Source organism: Tamandua tetradactyla, chromosome 3 (genome assembly GCF_023851605.1).
Source record: "Tamandua tetradactyla isolate mTamTet1 chromosome 3, mTamTet1.pri, whole genome shotgun sequence".
NCBI classification, from domain to species: domain Eukaryota; kingdom Metazoa; phylum Chordata; class Mammalia; order Pilosa; family Myrmecophagidae; genus Tamandua; species Tamandua tetradactyla.
The window spans coordinates 65414967-65437040 of NC_135329.1; the positions used below are offsets into that span (position 1 = coordinate 65414967).

General features: G+C 35.8%; 1 protein-coding gene across 1 annotated transcript in view; it reads right to left on the reverse strand.

Annotated features, from left to right (window-relative positions):
* The window catches only part of ROCK2 (Rho associated coiled-coil containing protein kinase 2), a 206317-nt gene that overhangs the window by 75268 nt on the left and 108975 nt on the right, over positions 1-22074 (reverse strand). Inside the window, exon 4 of the mRNA XM_077153221.1 lies at positions 12977-13114. Coding sequence (XP_077009336.1) covers positions 12977-13114 — 138 coding nt within the window. The remainder of the gene's footprint in view (positions 1-12976; positions 13115-22074) is intronic.

Here is a 22074-nt window from a genome sequence, read left to right on the forward strand (position 1 = left end):
GTGGGAGGGTGGGGCAGCACAAGAGTTTAAGGCAAGATTTGAATTTTCTATTTGGTGAGAGTATATTTATCAGTTATTTTTCTCTCTGGAGCAATGCAAATTGTCTAAAATTGACAGTGCTGATGATTGTACAACTAAGTGAGGACAATGTGAAACATAAGATTGTTGACATTGGACATTATGATGTCCAATGGATGGAAGTGGCTAAAGGACACACCAACTGAGAAGTAGAATGGCGAACTATAGTGTATACATATGATGGAATATTGTGCTGCCACAGAAAGGAATGGAGTTGTGAGGCATTCAATGAGGTGATTAAACCTTGGGGACATTATGTGGTGCAAAATAAGCCAGAAACAATAGAACAAACATTGTGTGGTCTCTTTTAAAAAATACTTATAAGCAAATTGGGGCCTAGATTGTAATCTCTTATAGCAATCATATTTATTCCAGAGCTGTAAATGTTATTTCTAGATTTTGAGGTGTTATACTACATATATGTATAATCTTGTATCTCTCTGGAACTTTGGCTACTTGTATGAAACCTAAGATTCAGAGTTGGAGTTCTGCAGCTCTGAAAGTCAACATTACTATGTACAACAACTGTAAAAGAAGCAGAAAAAGAGATGAAACTTTTCAATTAGCTATAAGAACAAAGCTGACTGTGTTGGGACAGATAAATTAGAATATAAGGTAAAGGATGATATTGTCTGTATTTTAGAACTTCACCTACTGTATGAGACCAAAGGAAGAAAGGTTTATGCTGTCCAAAACCTAAATTTTCTGCAGCACATAATCCAACTCAACCTGTCATGATAGCTCCTTTAAACAACCCAAACACATGGACTCTAGAATGGGAATGAGGGCTTGTAATTCTGCATAGCTTAATACAATATCCGGACACATTCAGAGCATGGTGGGCAGATAATTTTAAAGTATTGGCAAATTCCCTTGAGGAATTGGAAAAAAAAAATATGGAACTCTCACGCTTTAACTCTGATAGTGTCTCAAACATTGGAGATTCCCAAGTCAATAAGCTAAGACCCTGATCTTGAAGCTTGCTCTTGTGAAGCTTCTCTCTGTTTCAGAGAAGCTAAGCCTACCTATAGTTATGGCCTACCAATAGTTATACCTAAGAGTTATTTCTAGAAAACCTCTTTTGTTGCTCTGATGTGGCTTCTCTCTCTGTCTCTAAATCCAAGCCTGTAGGAAAATCTTTACCCTACTGTGGTACTTAGATTCAGTTGTCAACTTGGCCAGGTGAGCGTACCTAGTTTTGTGGCTACGGACATGAGCAAATGGTACGTGAACCTCATCTGCTGCTGATTTACATCTGCAGTCGGCTAGGAGGCGTGCCTGCTGCAATGAAGGACGTTTGACTTAATTGGCTGGTGCTTAAATGAGAGATCACAACATAGCACAGCCCAAGCAGCTTGGCATACCTCATCTCAGCACTCGCAGCTCGGCCCAGGCCTTTGGAAATGCAGAAAGAAGTCACCCTGGGGAAAGTTGCTGGAACCCAGGGGCATGGAAAGAAGGCCAGCAGAGACCATCCTGTGCCTTCCACGTAAGAAAGAACCTCAGTGGAAAGTTAGCTGCCTTTCCTTTGAAGAACTAACAAAATAAATCCCCTTTTATTAAAAGCCAATCCATTTCTGGTGTGTTGCATTTCAGCAGCTAGCAAACTAGAACACCTACCCACTACATGGGACATGACATCCAGGGGTAAAAGTCCCCCTGGTGATGCGGGACATGAGTCCCAGAAATGAGCCTGACCCTGGCAGCATGGGATTGACAATACCTCCACAAGTCATCCAGTGGTGAAACTTTCCCTAGCAATGTGGGACATGAGTCCCAGGGATGAACTTGATCCTGGGACTGTGGAATTGACAACACCTTCCTGACTAGAAGGGGGAAAAGAGATGTAACAAAATTAAGGTATCAGTGGCTAAGAGAGTTCAAATAGAATCGAGAGACTATTTCAGAGGCTACTCTTAAGCAAGCTTCAGCTAGATATTGCTAATTACCATGGTTTGCAAAACTCCAACCAAAATCATCCCTGACAATCCTAAAGAACACCCAGGAGTTTACCTGAGATTCCACAAAAGTTTTAAGCACCAGGATTACTTTCCAGAAACCTACAACCTCCAGATGGGTTTCTATGCCAGAAATCTTGAAACCCGGAGGGGTCAGTCTCTTCAAGAACATCAACTAGTTCCATTTATCTAACCAATATTATCAACACCCCTTTCCAACATGAAAGGGGCATAGTGCAAATACCCCTAGTGATTGGGAGAAGGATCAAAGGAGAAGGAGGAATTATAACACAGAAGATTAGGGTTTAACAAATGAGTATGACTGTTTATACTGAGATTTCTTTTACTTTCCAGTGTCTTGGAACAGCTAGAAGGAAAAAAGTGACATTGTGGAACTGTAATCCATACCAAACTCTGAAATTTGTTCTATAATTACTTGTTATACTTTGAAATTTATTGCTTTTATGTATATATGTTGTATTTCACAATAGAAAATGTTTAAAACAAAAAAACAATGTGCGGCGCAGGAGCACATCCACGAGGAGGCCCAGTTCCTGCTCTATTGTGGCGATCGCTGGTATTTGTGGAAGGCCGAAGGCACTTTCGTCTGTTCGTCGTCCGTCCGTCCGTGTGTCCTGGGAGTGTCTCCGGCTGTGCTGTGCACTCGCTGAACCCGAGGCCCGGCCCTGGTCCCCGTGGTGAGGATTCTCTCAGGAATGTGTGACAGGCGACTTCCGGAGAAGATGGCGGCTTAGTAAGACGCGTGGGACTTAGTTCCTCCTTCAGAACAGCTACTAGGGGAGTAGAAACGATACAGAACAGCTCCCGGAGCCACGACAGAGATCAAGAAGACAGCGTACCCCATTCTGGAACGGCTGACTGGCTGGGAGAACCCGCTCCGGTGAGATCGCCGAGGGGCACGGGCTTCCCCGGGCTGGGGCGGCAGGCAGCCGGAGTCCCTCCCTCCCTCCTTCCCGGGCCGGCTGGGAGAATTGGACAGGCGGTCCCCTCAAGCCGTGGCGGCTGGCGCCCCCCCCCCCGCCACGCGCGGCCCCCTGGACCAGCTGGGAGAATTGGATCGAAGATCCCTAGGCCGCGGAGAACGATGACAGGGGTCCGTTCCAAACACGTGGCTTCCCGGTCCGGCTGGGAACGGTGCACTCCCACGGACCACGGCGGCTGGCGCCCTCTCGCCACACTTGGCCGGTTGGGAGATTCGGACTGGCGCTCTCCCGGACTGTGGCGGCCAGCGACCCTCCCTGCGTTTGGATCCCCAGGCCGGCTGGGAGATTCGGATTGGCACACCTCAAAGCCGCTTCGGCTGGTGAAACTCCCCCACGGCGAGAGTTTTCCAAACTTAAAGGACCCACAGCACCTTTTACTGGTGGGACCCACAGACAAACGAGTGCCACGAGCGCCACTTACTGGGCAGGATAAGAAAAACAGAACCCAGAGATTTCACAGAAAAATCTTTCAACCTGTTGGGTCCAGCACCCAGGGAAATCTGATTAAATGCCCAGATGTCAGCAGAAGATAACGGATCACGCTCAGAAAACTGAAAAATATGGCCCAGTTAAAGGAACAAACCAATCGTTCAAACGAGATACAGGAGCTGAGACAACTAATGCTGAATATACGAACAGAAATGGAAAACCTCTTCAAAAATCAAATCGATAAATTGAGGGAGGACATGAAGAAGACATGAGCTGAACAAAAAGAAGAAATAGAAAAACTGAAAAAACAAATCACAGAACCTATGGAAGTGAAGGATAAAGTAGAAAAGATGGAAAAAAACAATGGATACATACAATGATAGATTTAAACAGACAGAAGATAGAATTAGTGATTTGGGGGATTGAACATCTGAATTCCAAAAAGAAACAGAAACTATAGGGAAAACAATGGAAAAATTTGAATAGGGGATCAGGGAACAGAAGGACAATTTGAACCGCACAAGCATACGTATTGTGGGTGTCCCAGAAGGAGAAGAAAAGGGAAAAGAAGGAGAAAAACTAATGGAAGAAATTATCACTGAAAATTTCCCAACTCTTATGAAAGACCTAAAATTACAGATCCAAGAAGTGCAGCGCACCCCAAAGAGATTAGACCCAAATAGGCGTTCTCCAAGACACTTACTAGTTAGAATGTCAGAGGTCAAAGAGAAAGAGAGGATCTTGAAAGCAGCAAGAGAAAAACAATCGATCACATACAAGGGAAACCCAATAAGACTATGTGTAGATTTCTCAGCAGAAACCATGGAAGCTAGAAGACAGTGGGATGATATATTTAAATTACTAAAAGAGAAAAACTGCCAATCAAGACTCCTATATCCAGCAAAACTGTCCTTCAAAAATGAGGAAGAAATTAAAACATTCTCAGACAAAAAGTCACTGAGAGAATTTGTGACCAAGAGACCAGCTCTGCAAGAAATACTAAAGGGAGCACTAGAGTCAGATACGAAAAGACAGAAGAGAGAAGTATGGAGAAGAGTGTAGAAAGAAGGAAAATCAGATATGATGTACATAATACAAAAGGCAAAATGGTAGAGGAAAATATTATCCAAACAGTAATAACACTAAATGTTAATGGACTGAATTCCCCAATCAAAAGACATAGACTGGCAGAATGGATTAAAAAACAGGATCCTTCTATATGCTGTCTACAGGAAACACATCTTAGACCCAAAGATAAACATAGGTTGAAAGTGAAAGGTTGGGAAAAGATATTTCATGCAAATAACAACCAGAAAAGAGCAGGAGTAGCTATACTAATATTCAACAAATTAGACTTCAAATGTAAAACAGTTAAAAGAGACAAAGAAGGATACTATCTACTAATAAAGGAACAATTAAACAAGAAGACATTACAATCATAAATATTTATGCACCAAACCGGAATGCCCCTAAATACGTGAGGAATACACTGCAAACACTGAAAAGGGAAATAGACACATCTACCATAATAGTTGGAGACTTCAATTCCCCACTCTCATCAATGGACAGAACATCTAGACAGAGGATCAATAAAGAAATACAGAATCTGAATATTACTATAAATGAGCTAGACTTAACAGACATTTATAGGACATTACATCCCACAACAGCAGGATACACCTTTTTCTCAAGTGCTCATGGATCATTCTCAAAGATAGACCATATGCTGGGTCACAAAGCAAGTCTTAACAAATTTAAAAAGATTGAAATGATACACAACACTTTCTCGGATCATAACGGAATGAAGTTGGAAATCAATAATAGACAGAGTGCCAGAAAATTCACAAATACGTGGAGGCTCAAAAACACACTCTTAAACAACGAGTGGGTCAAAGAAGAAATCGCAAGAGAAATTAGTAAATATCTCGAGGCAAATGAAAATGAAAACACAACATATCAAAACCTATGGGACACAGCAAAGGCAGTGCTAAGAGGGAAATTTATTGCCCTAAATGCCTATATCAGATAAGAAGAAAAGGCAAAAATTCAGGAATTAACTGTCCACTTGGAAGAACTGGAGAAAGAACAGCAAACTACTCCCAAAGCAAGCAAAAGGAAAGAAATAACAAAGATTAGAGCAGAAATAAATGAAATTGAAAACATGAAAACAATAGAGAAAATCAATAAGACCAGAAGTTGGTTCTATGAGAAAATCAATAAGATTGATGGGCCCTTAGCAAGATTGACAAAAGAAAAAGAGAGAGGATGCAAATAAATAAGATCAGAAATGGAAGAGGAGACATAACCACTGACCTCACAGAAATAAAGGAGGTAATAACAGGATACTATGAACAACTATACGCTAATAAATACAACAATTTAGATGAAATGGGCGGGTTCCTGGAAAGACATGAACAACCAACTTTGACTAAAGAAGAAATAGATGACCTCAACAAACCAATCACAAGTAAAGAAATTGAATCAGTCATTCAAAAGCTTCCTAAAAAGAAACGTCCAGGACCAGACGGTTTCACATGTGAATTCTACCAAACATTCCAGAAAGATTTAGTACCAACTCTGCTCAAACTCTTCAAAAAAATCGAAGCGGAGGGAAAACTACCTAATTCATTCTATGAAGCCAACATCACCCTCATACCAAAACCAGGTAAAGATATTACAAAAAAAGAAAACTACAGACCAATCTCTCTAATGAATATAGATGCAAAAATCCTCAATAAAATTCTAGCAAATCGTATCCAACAACACATTAAAAGAATTATACATCATGAACAAGTAGGATTCATCCCAGGTATGCAAGGATGGTTCAACATAAGAAAATCAATTAATGTAATACACCATATCAACAAATCAAAGCAGAAAAATCACATGATCATCTCAATTGATGCAGAGAAGGCATTTGACAAGATTCAACATCCTCTCCTGTTGAAAACACTTCAAAAAATAGGAATACAAGGGAATTTCCTTAAAATGATAGAGGGAATATATGAAAAACCCACAGCTAATATCATCCTCGATGGGGAAAAATTGAAAACTTTCTCCCTAAGATCAGAAACAAGACAAGGATGTCCATTATCACCACTTTTATTCAACATCGTGTTGGAGGTTCTAGCCAGAGCAATTAGACAAGAAAAAGAAATACAAGGCATCAAAACTGGAAAGGAAGAAGTAAAACTATAACTGTTTGCAGACGATATGACACTATATGTCGAAAACCCGGAAAAATCCACAACAAAACTACTAGAGCTAATAAATGAGTACAGCAAAGTAGCAGGTTACAAGATCAACATTCAAAAATCTGTAGCATTTCTATACACTAGTAATGAACAAGCTGAGGGGGAAATCAAGAAACGAATTCCATTTACAATTGCAACTAAAAGAATAAAATACCTAGGAACAAATTTAACTAAAGAGACAAAAGACCTATACAAAGAAAACTACAAAAAACTGTTAAAAGAAATCACAGAAGACCTAAATAGATGGAAGGGCATACCGTGTTCATGGATTGGAAGACTAAATATAGTTAAGATGTCAATCCTACCTAAATTGATTTACAGATTCAATGCAATACCAATCAAAATCCCAACAACTTACTTTTCAGAAATAGAAAAACCAATAAGCAAATTTATCTGGAAGGTCCGGTGCCCCGAATTGCTAAAAACAGCTTGAGGAAAAAAAACGAAGCTGGAGATCTCATGCTGCCGGACTTTAAGGCATATTATGAAGCCACAGTGGTCAAAACAGCATGGTATTGGCATAAAGATAGATATATCGACCAATGGAAACGAACAGAGTGCTCAGATATAGACCCTCTCATCTATGGACATTTGATCTTTGATAAGGCAGTCAAGCCAACTCACCTGGGACAGAACAGTCTCTTCAATAAATGGTGCCTAGAGAACTGGATATCCATATGCAAAAGAATGAAAGAAGACCCGTATCTCACACCCTATACAAAAGTTAACTCAAAATGGATCAAAGATCTAAACATTAGGTCTAAGACCACAAAACAGAGGAAAATGTAGGGAGATATCTTATGAAACTACAATTGGAGGCGGTTTTATGGACCTTAAACCTAAAGCAAGAGCACTGAAGAAGGAAATAAATAAATGGGAGCGCCTCAAAATTAAACACTTTTGTGCATCAAAGAACTTCATCAAGAAAGTAGAAAGACAGCCTACACAATGGGAGACAATATTTGGAAACGACACATCAGATAAAGATCTAGTATCCAAAATTTATAAAGAGATTGTTCAACTCAACAACAAAAAGACAGCCAACCCAATTACAAAATGGGAAAAAGACTTGAACAGACACCTCTCAGAAGAGGAAATACAAATGGCCAAAAGGCACATGAAGAGATGCTCAATGTCCCTGGCCATTAGAGAAATGCAAATCAAAACCACAATGAGATATCATCTCACACCGACCAGAATGGCCATTATCAACAAAACAGAAAATGACAAGTGCTGGAGAGGATGCGGAGAAAGAGGCACACTTATCCACTGTTGGTGGGAATGTCAAATGGTGCAACCACTGTGGAAGGCAGTTTGGCGGTTCCTCAAAAAGCTGAATATAGAATTGCCATACGATCCTGCAATACCATTGCTAGGTATCTACTCAAAGGACTTAAGGGCAAAGACACAAACGGACATTTGCACACCAATGTTTATAGCAGCGTTATTTACAATTGCAAAGAGATGGAAACAGCCAAAATGTCCACCAACAGACGAGTGGCTAAACAAACTGTGGTATATACATACAATGGAATATTATGCAGCTTTAAGACAGAATAAACTTATGAAGCATGTAATAACATGGATGGACCTAGAGAACATTATGCTGAGTGAGTCTAGCCAAAAACTAAAGGACAAATACTGTATGGTCCCACTGATGTGAACCGACATTCGAGAATAAACTTGGAATATGTCATTGTTAACAGAGACCAGCAGGAATTAGAAACAGGGTAAGATAATGGGTAACTGGAGCTGAAGGGATACAGACTGTGCAACAGGACTAGATATGAAAACTCAAAAATGGACAGCACAATAATACCTAATTGTAAAGTAATCATGTTAAAACACTGAATGAAGCTGCATCTGAGCTATAGGTTTTTTTTGTCTGTCTGTTTGTTTGTCTTTTTTCTTTTTCCTTTTCTTTTTTTTCTACTATTATTATTTTTATTTTTTTCTCTATATTAACGTTCTATATCTTTTTCTGTTGTTTTGCTAGTTCTTTTCCTAAATCGATGCAAATGTACTAAGAAATGATGATCATGCATCTATGTGATGATGTTAAGAATTACTGATTGCATATGTAGAATGGAATGATTTCTCAATGTTGTGTTAATTTCTTTTTTTCTTTAATTAATAAAAAAAAATAAATAGGAAAAAAAAAAAACAATGTGCTAAGAGAAAGAGGCTAAATGAAAAAGACAATGCATTGTGATTATATTCATATGAATTGCCCACTAATGACAAATCTACACTGAGAGAAAATCTGTGGTTGCCTGGGGCTGAGGAGGGAATGGGAAATGACTGCAAATGGGTACAAGTAATCATTTGCGGGTGGTGGAAATACTCTAAAACTGGATTGCAGTGATGGCTGTACAACTCTGATAATTCCGTTGAAATATCACTAAATTATACACCTACTGTATGCAAATTATATCTCATAAAATTGGTTAAAAATTTTAAACGTACCATGTTAAAATTGTAATCTTAGCTACTAGAACAACAGAAACAAGACATATCTCGATCAGAATAAAGACAACGCTAAGCAGTTCCTAACTTAGCTTAAAATCAAGGCTTCAAAGAATTAAGTTTACTCGCAAATACGTAACAATTCAACTTCATTCCTAAAACACAAAATCTGGATACAACCCAAATGACCATCTATGGTGAATGGGTAAGCAAACTGTCATACAATGCAATACTATTCAGCAATAAAAATAAATGAACTACTGAAATATGTTACACATCATAGATGAATCTCAAAACTACTTAGCTGAGTAAAAGGAGTCTCTTGAATTTTCTAATGTCACATATTTCATTTTCATAATCAGTACTTGTTTAGTTCTGGTTTAGTTTGAGCTAAACTCGTTGCTTTCACAATTCGGATGACTGGCCAAGATCAAATAGTCCAAGGATGCTTAATTTAAAAGACAAATTCTTTCAAAATAGCTTCTTTTAAGAAATATCATTTTTCAATAAAACGATTTAGGCTAGTGCTCAAAATATGAGCTGGACAATAATTTCAACTACATATTGATTAACTATAATTGAGAAATAACAGATGAGTCACTTGATGACAATAAATTATTCATTTCAGTCTTTATATGGACTTGTCAAAGGTATACTGTGAATTAAACAGTATACTAGGATACAGGGATACAAAGGCAAATGAAACATTCCATGACCTCCAGGTGAAAAGACAAGGAATTACCAGAACATCCAGTTAAGATAACTGACAAAGGTGACTACATTAAACAACAGAGTTTGAATATAAAAGATAACGGCCTTCTATTAGAAGAAGATGCCATCTAGGACTTTCATAGCTAGAGAGAAGATGACAGGCTTCAAAGCTTCAAAAAAAAGGCTGACTCTCTTGTTAGGGGCTAATGCATCTGGTGACTTTAAGCTGAAGCCAATGCTCATTTAACATTCTGAAATTCTAGGGCACTTAACAATTATGCTAAATCTACACTGTGCTCTATAAATGAAACTATAAAGCTTAGATGACAGTACATGAGTTTACAACATGGTTTACAGAATATCTGAAGCCCACTGTGGAGACTTACTGCTCAGGAAAGATTCCTTTCAAAGTATGACTGTTTATTGGCAATGCACCTGGTCACCAAAAAGCTCTGATGAAGACGTACAATGAGATGAATGCTGTTTTCGTGCCTGCTAACAACAATATTTACTCTGCAAGCCCATGGATCAAGGAGTCATTTCAACTTTTAAGTCTTATTATTTAAGAAATATATTTCTTTTCTTTTCTTTTGTATGCCATGCAGTGGACGTCATATTTCAATCTTTTTTCATGTGAATATCCCATTATTGTAGCACCAAGAAATACATTTCTTAAGGCTATATCTCCCATAGACGGTGATTCCTCTGATGGATCCAGTAAACTGAAAAACTTCTGGAAAGGATTTGTAACCAAGAAATTAGGATTTAAAGTATGACTCTGATTATGAAATCATTATCTAGACATTTCTGCTTTCTGGTATACTGTAATAGATAGAGGGAAATACCTGAAATCTCTAAATTAATTCAGTGGCCTTCATCTTTGATAATGATAGTAGAGCCTTTTATTTTGTGCCCTGTGATTGTAAAAACCTTGTGATTAACCTTCATTTGTAACCATTTATCTAGTTATTCAAATTCAGAGTCTTGTGATCAGTGAAGACAGCTCCTAATGTTTATTAATAAAGGGTCTTGAGCCAGTCCAGAACTAACCCAGCCCAAGTCCAAAGTTATCTTGATAACCATGACTAGATCTAACCAATATGGACCTGCCTGACATTTCACCAAACAGATATATAAATGGCCAATAAGCATATGAAAAAATGTTCAATGTATTTAGTCTTTAAGAAAAAATGCAAATCAAAAGCACAATGTGATACCACTTTAAAAGGACTAAAAATTAAAAAGACAGTATCAAGTGCTAAAAAGAATGTAGAAAAATTGAAACCCTAATACATTGCTGGTGGGATTATAAAATGATGATGCACTCTGGAAATCAGTTTAGCAGCTGCTCAAAATGTTAAGTACAGAGTGCCCAGTAATCCCATTCCTGTGCATATACCCAGGAGAAATAAAAATAAATGCCCAGTGATAATCTTGTACACAAATGTTCATAGCAGCATTATTCATAATAGTCCAAAAGTATGATGTCCATCAACTAATAAACAGATAAATAACATGAGGTATATACATATAACAGAATATTATTTAGCCATAAAAAGGAACAAAGTGCTGACACTTGTTACAATAGTAATGAACCTTGAAAACATTATGTTAAATGAAAGAAGCTATGAGATATCACTAAAGACCCTTCATTGTATGACCCTACTTATATGAAATGTCCAGAATAGGTAAATCCATAAAGACAGAAATTAGATTACTAGTGCCAGGGGCTGGGGTAAGAGAAGATTGAAGAGTGACTGCTGATGGGTTTGGGATTTCTTTCTGGGGTGATAAAAAAGTTCTAAAATTAGATAGTGGTGTGATGGGTGTATAACTGTATGAATACACCAAAAATCATTGGATTATAAAATAGAATAAATAAACAAAAATAAGTCAATCACTTTGACATGTTTTCTCAGTTATTTTATATACATAAACATAACGGGACATGGAATGTCTTTTACCAATAGAGATACACAGGATGTCAGAATTAAAGGTAACTTTTTCAAACATGCCATGTTTCTGATGTCGACCTGTCTCCTCAGATCCATTACCACTTTATCTCAATTAGCACCTCATAAAGGTCCACCTAGCAAAATTAACTATCAAAGACATCAATTTATAAATTGATTAATGAGGAATGGTGATGAACTTGTTACCATGAAAGTACTTCAAAGCTAACAGTACAGCAAACACCCAAATTTGCTACAACTATTCATTAATCAAATAAATTTTCCACAGTACATCATTTGTTACAAAAATTTTTGTTTCAGCTGGACACCAAAATTTCTACACACTGGCTACAATAAAAAATAATAATAACGTGGTGAGCAGGAGAATGAAGTTCAACATTATAATAAAACAATAATAATGAGCTTTTAAATTACAAAGTCATTGACGTAACAAATTCCTCCAAACTGCCTTCCACAAGCAATCTGGTATATAACTAATCTTATTCATGACACTTGTTCAAAATGTTTGCAGAATTAGATATTAGAATAAAAAAATTTTTTAGAGAAACAAAATAGGTAAGGGATATAATGGAAACAGAGGCAACAAAACGGAATTATAGCTTCCTTACTCTACAGTCAAATGGAAGGATCTCAAATATTGTTTTTCCATTATAGGTAATATATAAAAGACAGTATAAGAATTTTCAAAATTTTTATTGTAGGAGGTTTTTTTCTCTTTTCGAGACAGTCATATTAATGTTAATGTAAACTTCTAACTAACATTAATATGTATACATTCTTCCAACTGATATAATGCATTTACTATGTTCTACTATCTTGAAAGAGGACAGGCAGGGAATAATTGCATACCGGTGATCTATCCAATTTGTACAAAGGGATTATAAAATAAAAAGTTGCAAGTAATACTTGCTTTCATTTAACAATCTACACGAAAATTAAATGTCAGGCCTATGCAAAGATACTATTTAGGAGCATTAAATAAGCATAGCAAATAAAATCTTAATAAAAGTAACAGCACTGTTGCTTTGAATGAGGCACAGGGCTTTCAATACACAAAATAACAAGCACTTATAACAAAAGAATATAAAAGTTTATATGCTTACCTGAACCACCCAGGGACTGTTGGCAAAGGCCATGATATCTCTCTCTTCCCAGAAAAAAGCAGAATCTGATCTTTTTATCATTTCAAACTTACTAAGAAGCTTCATTGCATAAACATTCTGTGATGCCTTATGACGAACCTGTTGATTTTTTAAAAGGCAAAATTATTAATACACTTTAATTTTAATTTTGCAAGTGATACTTGGACAACAGGTCACATCATTCTATTATTAAAGACTCCAGTTACAAAAAAAAAAAAATGATACTTAGTTAACAATAACTAAGTTTTCTTTCATTTTTAATGAAAGAAAAAAGGAGAAATTTTCCAACAGCCTAAAAATTTCATGAAATAATGCCTATAAAAGCTAAGTTTATTTCCTCGCAGCATGGAAGATGACTCCCAGGGATGATTCTGACCCTGGCACCATGGGATCAACAATATCATCCTGACCAAAAAGGGGGAGAAGAAGTGTAAAGAATCAGTGGCTGAATTCAAATAGAGTTGAGAGACTACTCTGGAGGTCACTCTTAGGCAAGCTTCAATTAGACATTGCTACCTACCATAACTGGCCAAACCCCAACCATTCTTGTCAATCCTAAAGAATACCTAGGGCATTATATAAGATTCTATAAAGGTTCCATGACTAGGGTAACTTCCCAGAAACCTACAGCCTCCATATGAGTTCCTGGACTAGTTAAGTTCTGAAATGCAGAAGGGCCAGCTTCTCCAGAACATTAACTAGTTTCATCTGCCTATCCCGTATTATCAACAGCCTCTTTCAATGTGAGAAAGCTAGAATGGGCATAGCCCAAATACCCCTTAAAGAGAGGGAGAAATATCAAGGGTGATGGTGGAATTATACAGAGAAGGTTGGGTTCAATAAATGAGTCCGACTACTGAATTATATTGATATTTCTTTTAGTCTCCTGTATATTAGAGTAACTGGAAGTAAAACTCTAAAATTGTGGAACAACCCATACCAAACTCTGAAATCTGTTCTACAACTAATTGTTGCAATGTGCTTTGAAACTTACAGCTTTTTCGTATATACGTTATTTTTTCACAAAAAAGAAAAATATGTATTTTGTCTAACCTCCAGTGTTTTGGACCAGTTAGAAGGAAAAATCTGAAAAAGTGGAAACAAATTCTGAAATCTGCAACTACTTGATGAAGTGTACTTTGAAAATCACTGTTTTTTCTTTCTTTTCTTTGTATACGTTATATTTAACAATAAAAAACGTTTAAAAAAAGCTAAGTTCAATATACAGCTATTTCATTTCATCTAAATGTAAATTCATGAAGTTTCATTCCTTTGTGTTAATTAAGCTAATTTTAAGAAAAAGACACTGTTAAATGAGAAACTTAAAAGACGTATTTTTTTTCTGTAGAAAACATACGGAGAAAAACATTTAAGTAGTTTGAAACTACATGTTTCCTTACTATCAGAACTCAAGAATCTAATAAGTTTAGATATCAAGGGATAATTGTGATTTACTTAAATCATCCTTATTTCTTTCTAGGTACTCTATTTAAAAGATTACTGTTTTTTAAGGGAAAAATTAATTTCCAACAATATGGCTATTGGTTATTTGATCAGTGCCTATCTGTAAGGGCAGTAACAGTGTCTATCCTTGACCACCACTGTAATTCCCAGAATGGAACAAACTCTATACCACAGATAAACATTTTTAATGAATGATTATATTAGTTAACATTTCCTGGGTTACTTATAAATAATAACAGCTAATATTTATACTTGGATGGGCATCTCAATATGTCCAAAACTGAACTCCTAATCTTCATCCTTAAATTTATTTCTCTAGCACTCTTTTCCATTTCAGTAAGTGGCAACTTCATCCTTCCACTTGCTCTGGCTAAAAGCTTGACTCCTCTTTCTCTCTCATACACCTCATCATACTCATCAAATCATGTCAGTTTCACCTTTAAATAGTTTCAGAATCCAATTGTTCTAACTACTTCCCCACTGATACTACTCTGATCCAAAAAAATACCCACCCTTTATTTGAATTACCTGCAAAAGCCACAACTAGTTTTCCTATTTTCACTCTTGCCTACCCACAATCTGTTGATTCTTCTAAACTAAAAAATCATTTCCTGTCACTCCTCTGCTTAAACCTCTCTATTGGCTTTCTATCACATCTCTGCTTGTACCATTCTCTCTGCCTGGATCACATTCTCTAGCAGGACTCAATCTCTTACTTCCTTCAGATCTGGTTCAAATGTTTTACACCACTGAATTTATCAATTTCTTACACCTACTTTTTACTTATTTTTTTTTAATCACAGCCAAATTAAAGTAAGGATTTTGTGATTTGTTCACTCCTTTTACTCAATGTCTAGTATAATGTCTGGCACATGATAATTTTCAATAAATATTTGCTGAAACAATGAGTTTACTGAGTGCTTTCTATGTACCGGGTAGTGTTTTCATACATGTATTCCCACTTAGCTTTCACAACATTTCTAATAAGGTATTGTCTCCCCATGTTAAAAATAAGAAACTCAGAGAAATTAAATAATTTGACTGAGGAATATTTATAGTAAGTAGAATCAAGATTTAAAGACACTCCGCATCCAGAATCCATTCTATTAACTACTCATATGCTACTGCTCTATATGTATACCCACAGTTAGGATGATTTGACCAGGACAGTGCCAGATTACATCTGTCAACTCAGTGTCCCATCTGTTTAGTACTACTTTTCACTTATAAGTATGCCAGTTTTTGTACAACAAATTGTATGTTCATCTGAATGAGAGTTTGGAGAAAAGAAGATAATTGGAAATAAAAGCTCCTGACCACACAGCTTATGTTGTCCTAAATGATCTAGCCCATGACATCTCTGCCTCATTTAAATCTGGTCATTTTCTTTTCCTTGTCCATACTCCAGGCAAATTTAGCTTCTTTCGGTCCCTCTAACACACAAAACCCTTCTTCAGGATCTTTAGAGGTACTGGAAAGGTATTAAACCTCATCACAGTCCTTCAACCACCTCACCCTGAAACAGACTAGCTCCTTCTCCACTCAAATGGTAACACAAATTCATCAAAGAGGCTTTCTCTCTAACCATCCTATCCAAAGTAGGAACTCAGTTGTTCTCCAACTCATTACCCCATTTATTTTCTTCCTAGCAGATACTAGAATTGGTAATATTTTGACATTGTTTGTTTCCCCATTTTTGCTATATGTCTCCCATATTTAACTCAATGAGGGCAACGATTACCCATACCTGTCCTCATAATACTCTTGGTGCCAAGTACAATGACAGCACTGGCAATAAAACAGGCACTCATTAAATATATGTTGAATGAATTAATATCAGTAGGAAAAAAACCAAAAACCTTCTACTTGTCTGCTGGCCAAATTCAACAGGTAGTATTTCTAGTTATTTTTTGTCCAATACCTTCCATGCTAAGAATCAATGCTTATATTGCTGAAAATAAGATTAACCAAATGAATGTTTGTATTGACCCAAGAAAAGAAATGGAAGAAACTTCATACTTTATAGATCAGATACCATATAAAATTTTGGAAAAATCATACAAAGTGTATCTTTTTAATAAAGTCCTCACCCCTGCAATAACAACCAAGTGAGAAAATCACCTGTGTTGAGTGTACCTGAACAAATCACTAACAGAAAAGAAAGAAAAGCCTTTCATGACATAATAAATAAAAAAGTATAGTTCAGAATCATATACTTCTGGCTATGACAGAGTAACTGATACCAGACTTACCCTGCTGCTATAAACAATCAAACTGACAAAACATATAAAGCTTCAGGCTTTGTAAAACAGGCAACACAAGACTATAATCTCTGAGAGAAAGAAATTCACAAGGTGAATCCCATGAATGCTCAGACACACTACTCAAAGGCAATATCCCAATCAACATACAGCAAGTGTGAGCATCTAAGTAAAGCACAGCAGTCCTGCTAATTCAAGAAGCAGAGATCAATGTTTAGGAAAGGTGAGGCCACTGGATTATGGTGGGCAGAAAACTAGAAAGTTGGAAGTTGTGCAGCCGGAGATCCCATGAAATCCCATGTGAGTCTTTGGCTAAAAGTTGCATTCTCTGGGGAGAAAATATCCAAGGTCTATGAGAGAACACCTGCTATGGGGCTGACAGAGGAGAAGAGACAGTAAATAGGATAAGCCCTAGACAGTGGACAGAAGCAGCATAAAGAAATAAACAACTCCAGTACAAGCAACCATACTAGTAATTATAAATGTCAGTACTATTGTACCGTATTTTTTTGGTATATAACTCCATTTTAATTCTTATCGGTTCTAAACTGCAAATGCATAAAAGACTGAGAAATCTACGGTTCTGGTCTTACAATGTATAAAGATAATTTGTAACAAGTACAACAAAAAGATGGGAGGACTGAGGGGCACAGGAACAGTGTATGAGGGTGCAACTAAAGTTAAGTTGGTATCAAATCAAAGTGATTATCATAGATTAGGATGTCAAATTGTAGTACCATAGTAATCACAAAGAAAATATATGAAATACATATTCAGAAAGAAGAAGGGACTCAAAACAGCACAAGATATAAAAAAATCAAATAAATATGAACTAGGCATTAATGGAAGAATGGAGATGAAAAATGAAAAACATAAGATTTAAAACAATAAAATAGCAAAATAGCAAAAGAAACCCCCACATTATCAATAATGACTTTAAAGTAAATGGATTTAAGTCTCTAGTCAAAAAGCAGAGACTGGCAGACTGGATTAAAAAAAAAAGCATGACCCGACCATTTGCTCTTCATAAGATACTCACTCACCTTAAATTCAAAGACATTAAGTAGGTTGAAAGTGAAAGGATGGGAAAAAGTATACTATGCAAATATTGGAAGAGAACTGGGTAGCTATACTAATATTAGACAAAACAGGCTTTAAGTCAAAAACTGCTACAAAGAATAAAGGTCATTCTATACTGACACAGGGTCAATTCAATGAGAAGATATAGGAATTATAAATGTATGTGCACCCAATGGCAAAGCACAAAAGATATGAAGCAAATACTGACAGACCTGAAGGAGGAAAAACAGTTCAACATTAGCAGTAAGATAATTCAATACACCACTTTTAGTAATAGATAGAACATCTAGACAGAAGATCTACAAGAAAATAGATTTGGATGATACTCTAAACCAACCAGACCTAAGAGACACATAAAGAACACTTCTCCTAACAACAGCAGAATACACATTCTTCTCTAATGCACATGGATTATTTTCCAGGACAGATCATATGTTAGGTGAGAAAACAAGTCTCAATAATTTCAAATATATTGAAATCATACAACGTATCTTCTCCAACCACAATGGAAGGAAGCTAGATATCAATAATAGAGGGAGAACAGCAAAATTAACAAATATGTAGAAATTAAATGAATAGTCTTAAACAACTAATGTATCAAAGAAGAAATCAGAAGGGAAATAAGAAAATATTTTGAGATGAATGAAAATGAAAAAAGCACATGTAATAATGTTCAACATCTTTAGCCATTAGGGAAATGCAAATCAAAACCACAATCAGACATCATTTCACACCCACTAGAATGGCTATTTAAAAAAATGGAAAATAAATGTTGGAGAGGATGTGGAGAAATAAGAACACGGATTATTTGGGGAAATGTAAAATGGTGCAGCTACTGTGGAAGACAATATGACAGTTCCTCAGAAAGTTAAATACAGAATTATCATGTGACTTGGCAACCCCATATCTAGGTATATATTTAAAGCATGAACTGATCATTTTTTCATGATGTCTGCAGAGGCATTTTTCACAATGGCCAAAAGATGGAAGCAACTCAAGTGTCCATCAACAGAGGAATGAATAAACAAAATGTGACATATACATACAATGGAATATTAAGCTATATGAAAAGGGACAATGCTCTGATATATGCGACAACATGGATGAACCTGAAGATATCATGTTGCGTAAAATCAGACACGAAGGGATTAATACTTTAGGATCTCATTGATCTGAAATAATTAGAATAAGAAAATTCAGAGCCAGAAACTTTAATAACCAGGAGCTGAGTAGGAATAGAGAGTGGGAAGTTAAGCTTAAATTGTCAAAAGTTTCCACTTGAGGTGATGGAAAGTTTTGGGAATGATGATTGTAATGGTAATACAATACTGTGAATGTAATTTACAGCAGTGAATTATATATGTGAATGTGGTTAAGAGGGGAAATTTTAGATTGTTTATGTTATTAAAATGAAAGAAAAATCCCACCCTTGGACTATACAACACAAACAGGGAACCCTAGTGTAAATTATGGAATATAGTTAGTACAATTATAATAATATTCTTTCATCAACTGTAACAAATCTAGCACACAAATGCAAGATATTAATAAAGGGAAGGGGGGTTATATGGGAACTCTGTATTTTCTGCATGCTTCTTCTGCACATCTATAACTTCCCCAATAAAAAAAATAAAGACTATGGAACTACATTACTAAAGCGTGAAAGAAAAAAGGAAAATTTCAATTTAACCCATATTCAGCAAAACAATTTTTCAAAACAAGGGTGAAATAAAGACATTTTCAGATAAATAATATCTGAGAGATTTCACCACTTGAGAGCCTATATTCAAATAAATTAAAAAAGATGTTCTTTAGGCAAAGGAAAATTATATCATATGGAAACTAACATCTACCAGAAGGAACGACATATACTAAAAATGACAAATAAATGGTTTTGAATATAAAAGAGTTATGTGTTTTTCTTCTCATACTTTACTTAAATCACTTGTGTGTTTAAAACAAAAATAGAAACATTATAAAGTGGGCTTCAAAGCATATGAATAAGTAAAACATGACATAAATGACTACTGTTGTTACTATTGTGCAGTGGTAAGTACAACACAGAAAATAAGCAGTGGAAAGTGGTACTATATTGACTAGAAACAGATTTTGATAAGTTAAGGATGCATATTACTAGCCCTCAAGTAGCTAGCAAAACAATAATTAAAAAAAAAGGTACCTAAGAAGCTAGAAAGGAAAATAAAACAAAATACTAAAAAGGTTCAATTAATCTAAAAGAAAACAGAAAAGAAAAAAACAGAAGCACCAAAACCAAATCAAACAAAAAACTGGAGGATCAAATGGAAAACCAAAAGCAAAATAGTACTGAAACAATCATATCAACAATTACATTAAATATAAATGGACTTGTCATGGTCAGGTTCATGTGTCAACTTGGCCAAGTGGTGGTACCGGTGTCTGTTTGGGCAAGTGCAGGCCTGTCTGTTGCAATGAGGACATCATAGAATTAAATCATGATCACATCAGCTGCATCCACAGCTGATTCCACTTGCAATCAGCCAAGGGGCGTGTCTTCTGCAATGAGTGATGCTCAGTCTAATCACTGGAAGCCTTTTAAGGAGGATTCAAAAGAGACAGGCTCTCTTCCTGCTTCGGCTGGCGAGCCTCTCTTATGGAGTCCGTCCAGACCCTCCATCAGAATCATCGGCTTCAAAGCCTGCCTGCAGATTTTGGATTCTGTGTTCCTACGGTCATGTGAGACACGTTTATAAATTTTATATTTGCAAGTGTTCCCTATTGATTCTGTTTCTCTAGAGAACCCTAATACAGGACTTAACACTCCAGTTAAAGGCAGAAATTATCAGAATGGACTAAAAATACCCGATTTTATAAAGTTTGAATATAAGACAAATAAGTTGAAAATAAAAGGATGGGAAAAGATATATCATGTAAACAGCAAAGATAAGAAAGTTGGTATAACAATATTAATAATACATAAAGTAGACTTCAAGGCTATTAGTATTACAAGAGACAAAGAGACGAAAGAGATAATTCATCAAGAAAACAAAACAATTCTAAATATATACACACCTAATAAGTAAAAGTTTCAAAATTCAGGAAGCAAAAAGCTGTAGAACTGTAAAAGCTATAGAAATAGACAAATCTACAGTATCAGATGGGAATTTTAACACTTCTCTCAGTACTTGATAAATCAAGTAAACAAAATATTGGTACAGATATGAAAAATATATAGCCCAGAATGCAAACTATCTAACCAAATTACAATTAGAGAGTTTATTATTTTAATACATTATATCACTTCCCTTTTTAAAATGTTTTGGCACTTCAATGTTTTAACACACTATACCTTTATATGAAAGAGCCAAGTAAATGATGATGAGGGTCACAGATTATATTCACCCTCTCTATTAAATTCCTAAACTGGAATAACAATTCCTTTTATTGGTATAGTTACAATATTCATGGAATGCTGAAAAAAAAATACATGGAAAAGCAACATGAAAACATAGGTAGGGAGGGCAAAAAAAAGAAAACAAAAAATCTTAGTCCTAAATATCTTAGAAATCTTGCACAACAGATAGACCAGTTTTTTAATTGCCTTGTTTTAGATTAGCAGACTACCTCAAAACAAATGCAAGTTTCAATAATTTTGTTAAAAGAGATTGCTAAGGTATTTCCTCTTCCATATTTATGCCATTCTTCAAATCGTCATGTATAATCAAATTTTAACTATTTCCCAATTTCATTAGAGGAAGTTCCCCATGAAACATTAAAAAGTCATTTAATTAGACCATGATATTATTTATGCTTGACCCAAGACCCTGACAAAAACAGTTTTGAGAATTTTGCTGTAAAGCACAGGTATGAATAGAAACTAAAAGATACTTGTCACTAGTATAAAGTATTTAAATATAAGCAACTGGCACCTTTTACATATGAAATAACTAAGCAAACAAACAAAAAAACTAGAAGAAAAAAAGCCATTTGTTCAAATAAAAAGTTACACAACATAGACATAATTTCTGAACATGAGAAAAACACTCTCATGGTTTCATTTTTGATGATTTATCCTGTAAAATTCTTTTCTTTTCTGCTTTCATAGCACTTAAAAGAATCTAATATTACTATTAGTTGTGTACATATCTGTTTCATGGGCTCCTTTAGGAACAGAATAACACATTCTCATTTCTGTGACTGCCTAGTCCAATTCAACAAAATCCCACCTATAAAACTTGGAAAAATAAAAAATACTTTGGTTAGATGCTCTAGTTA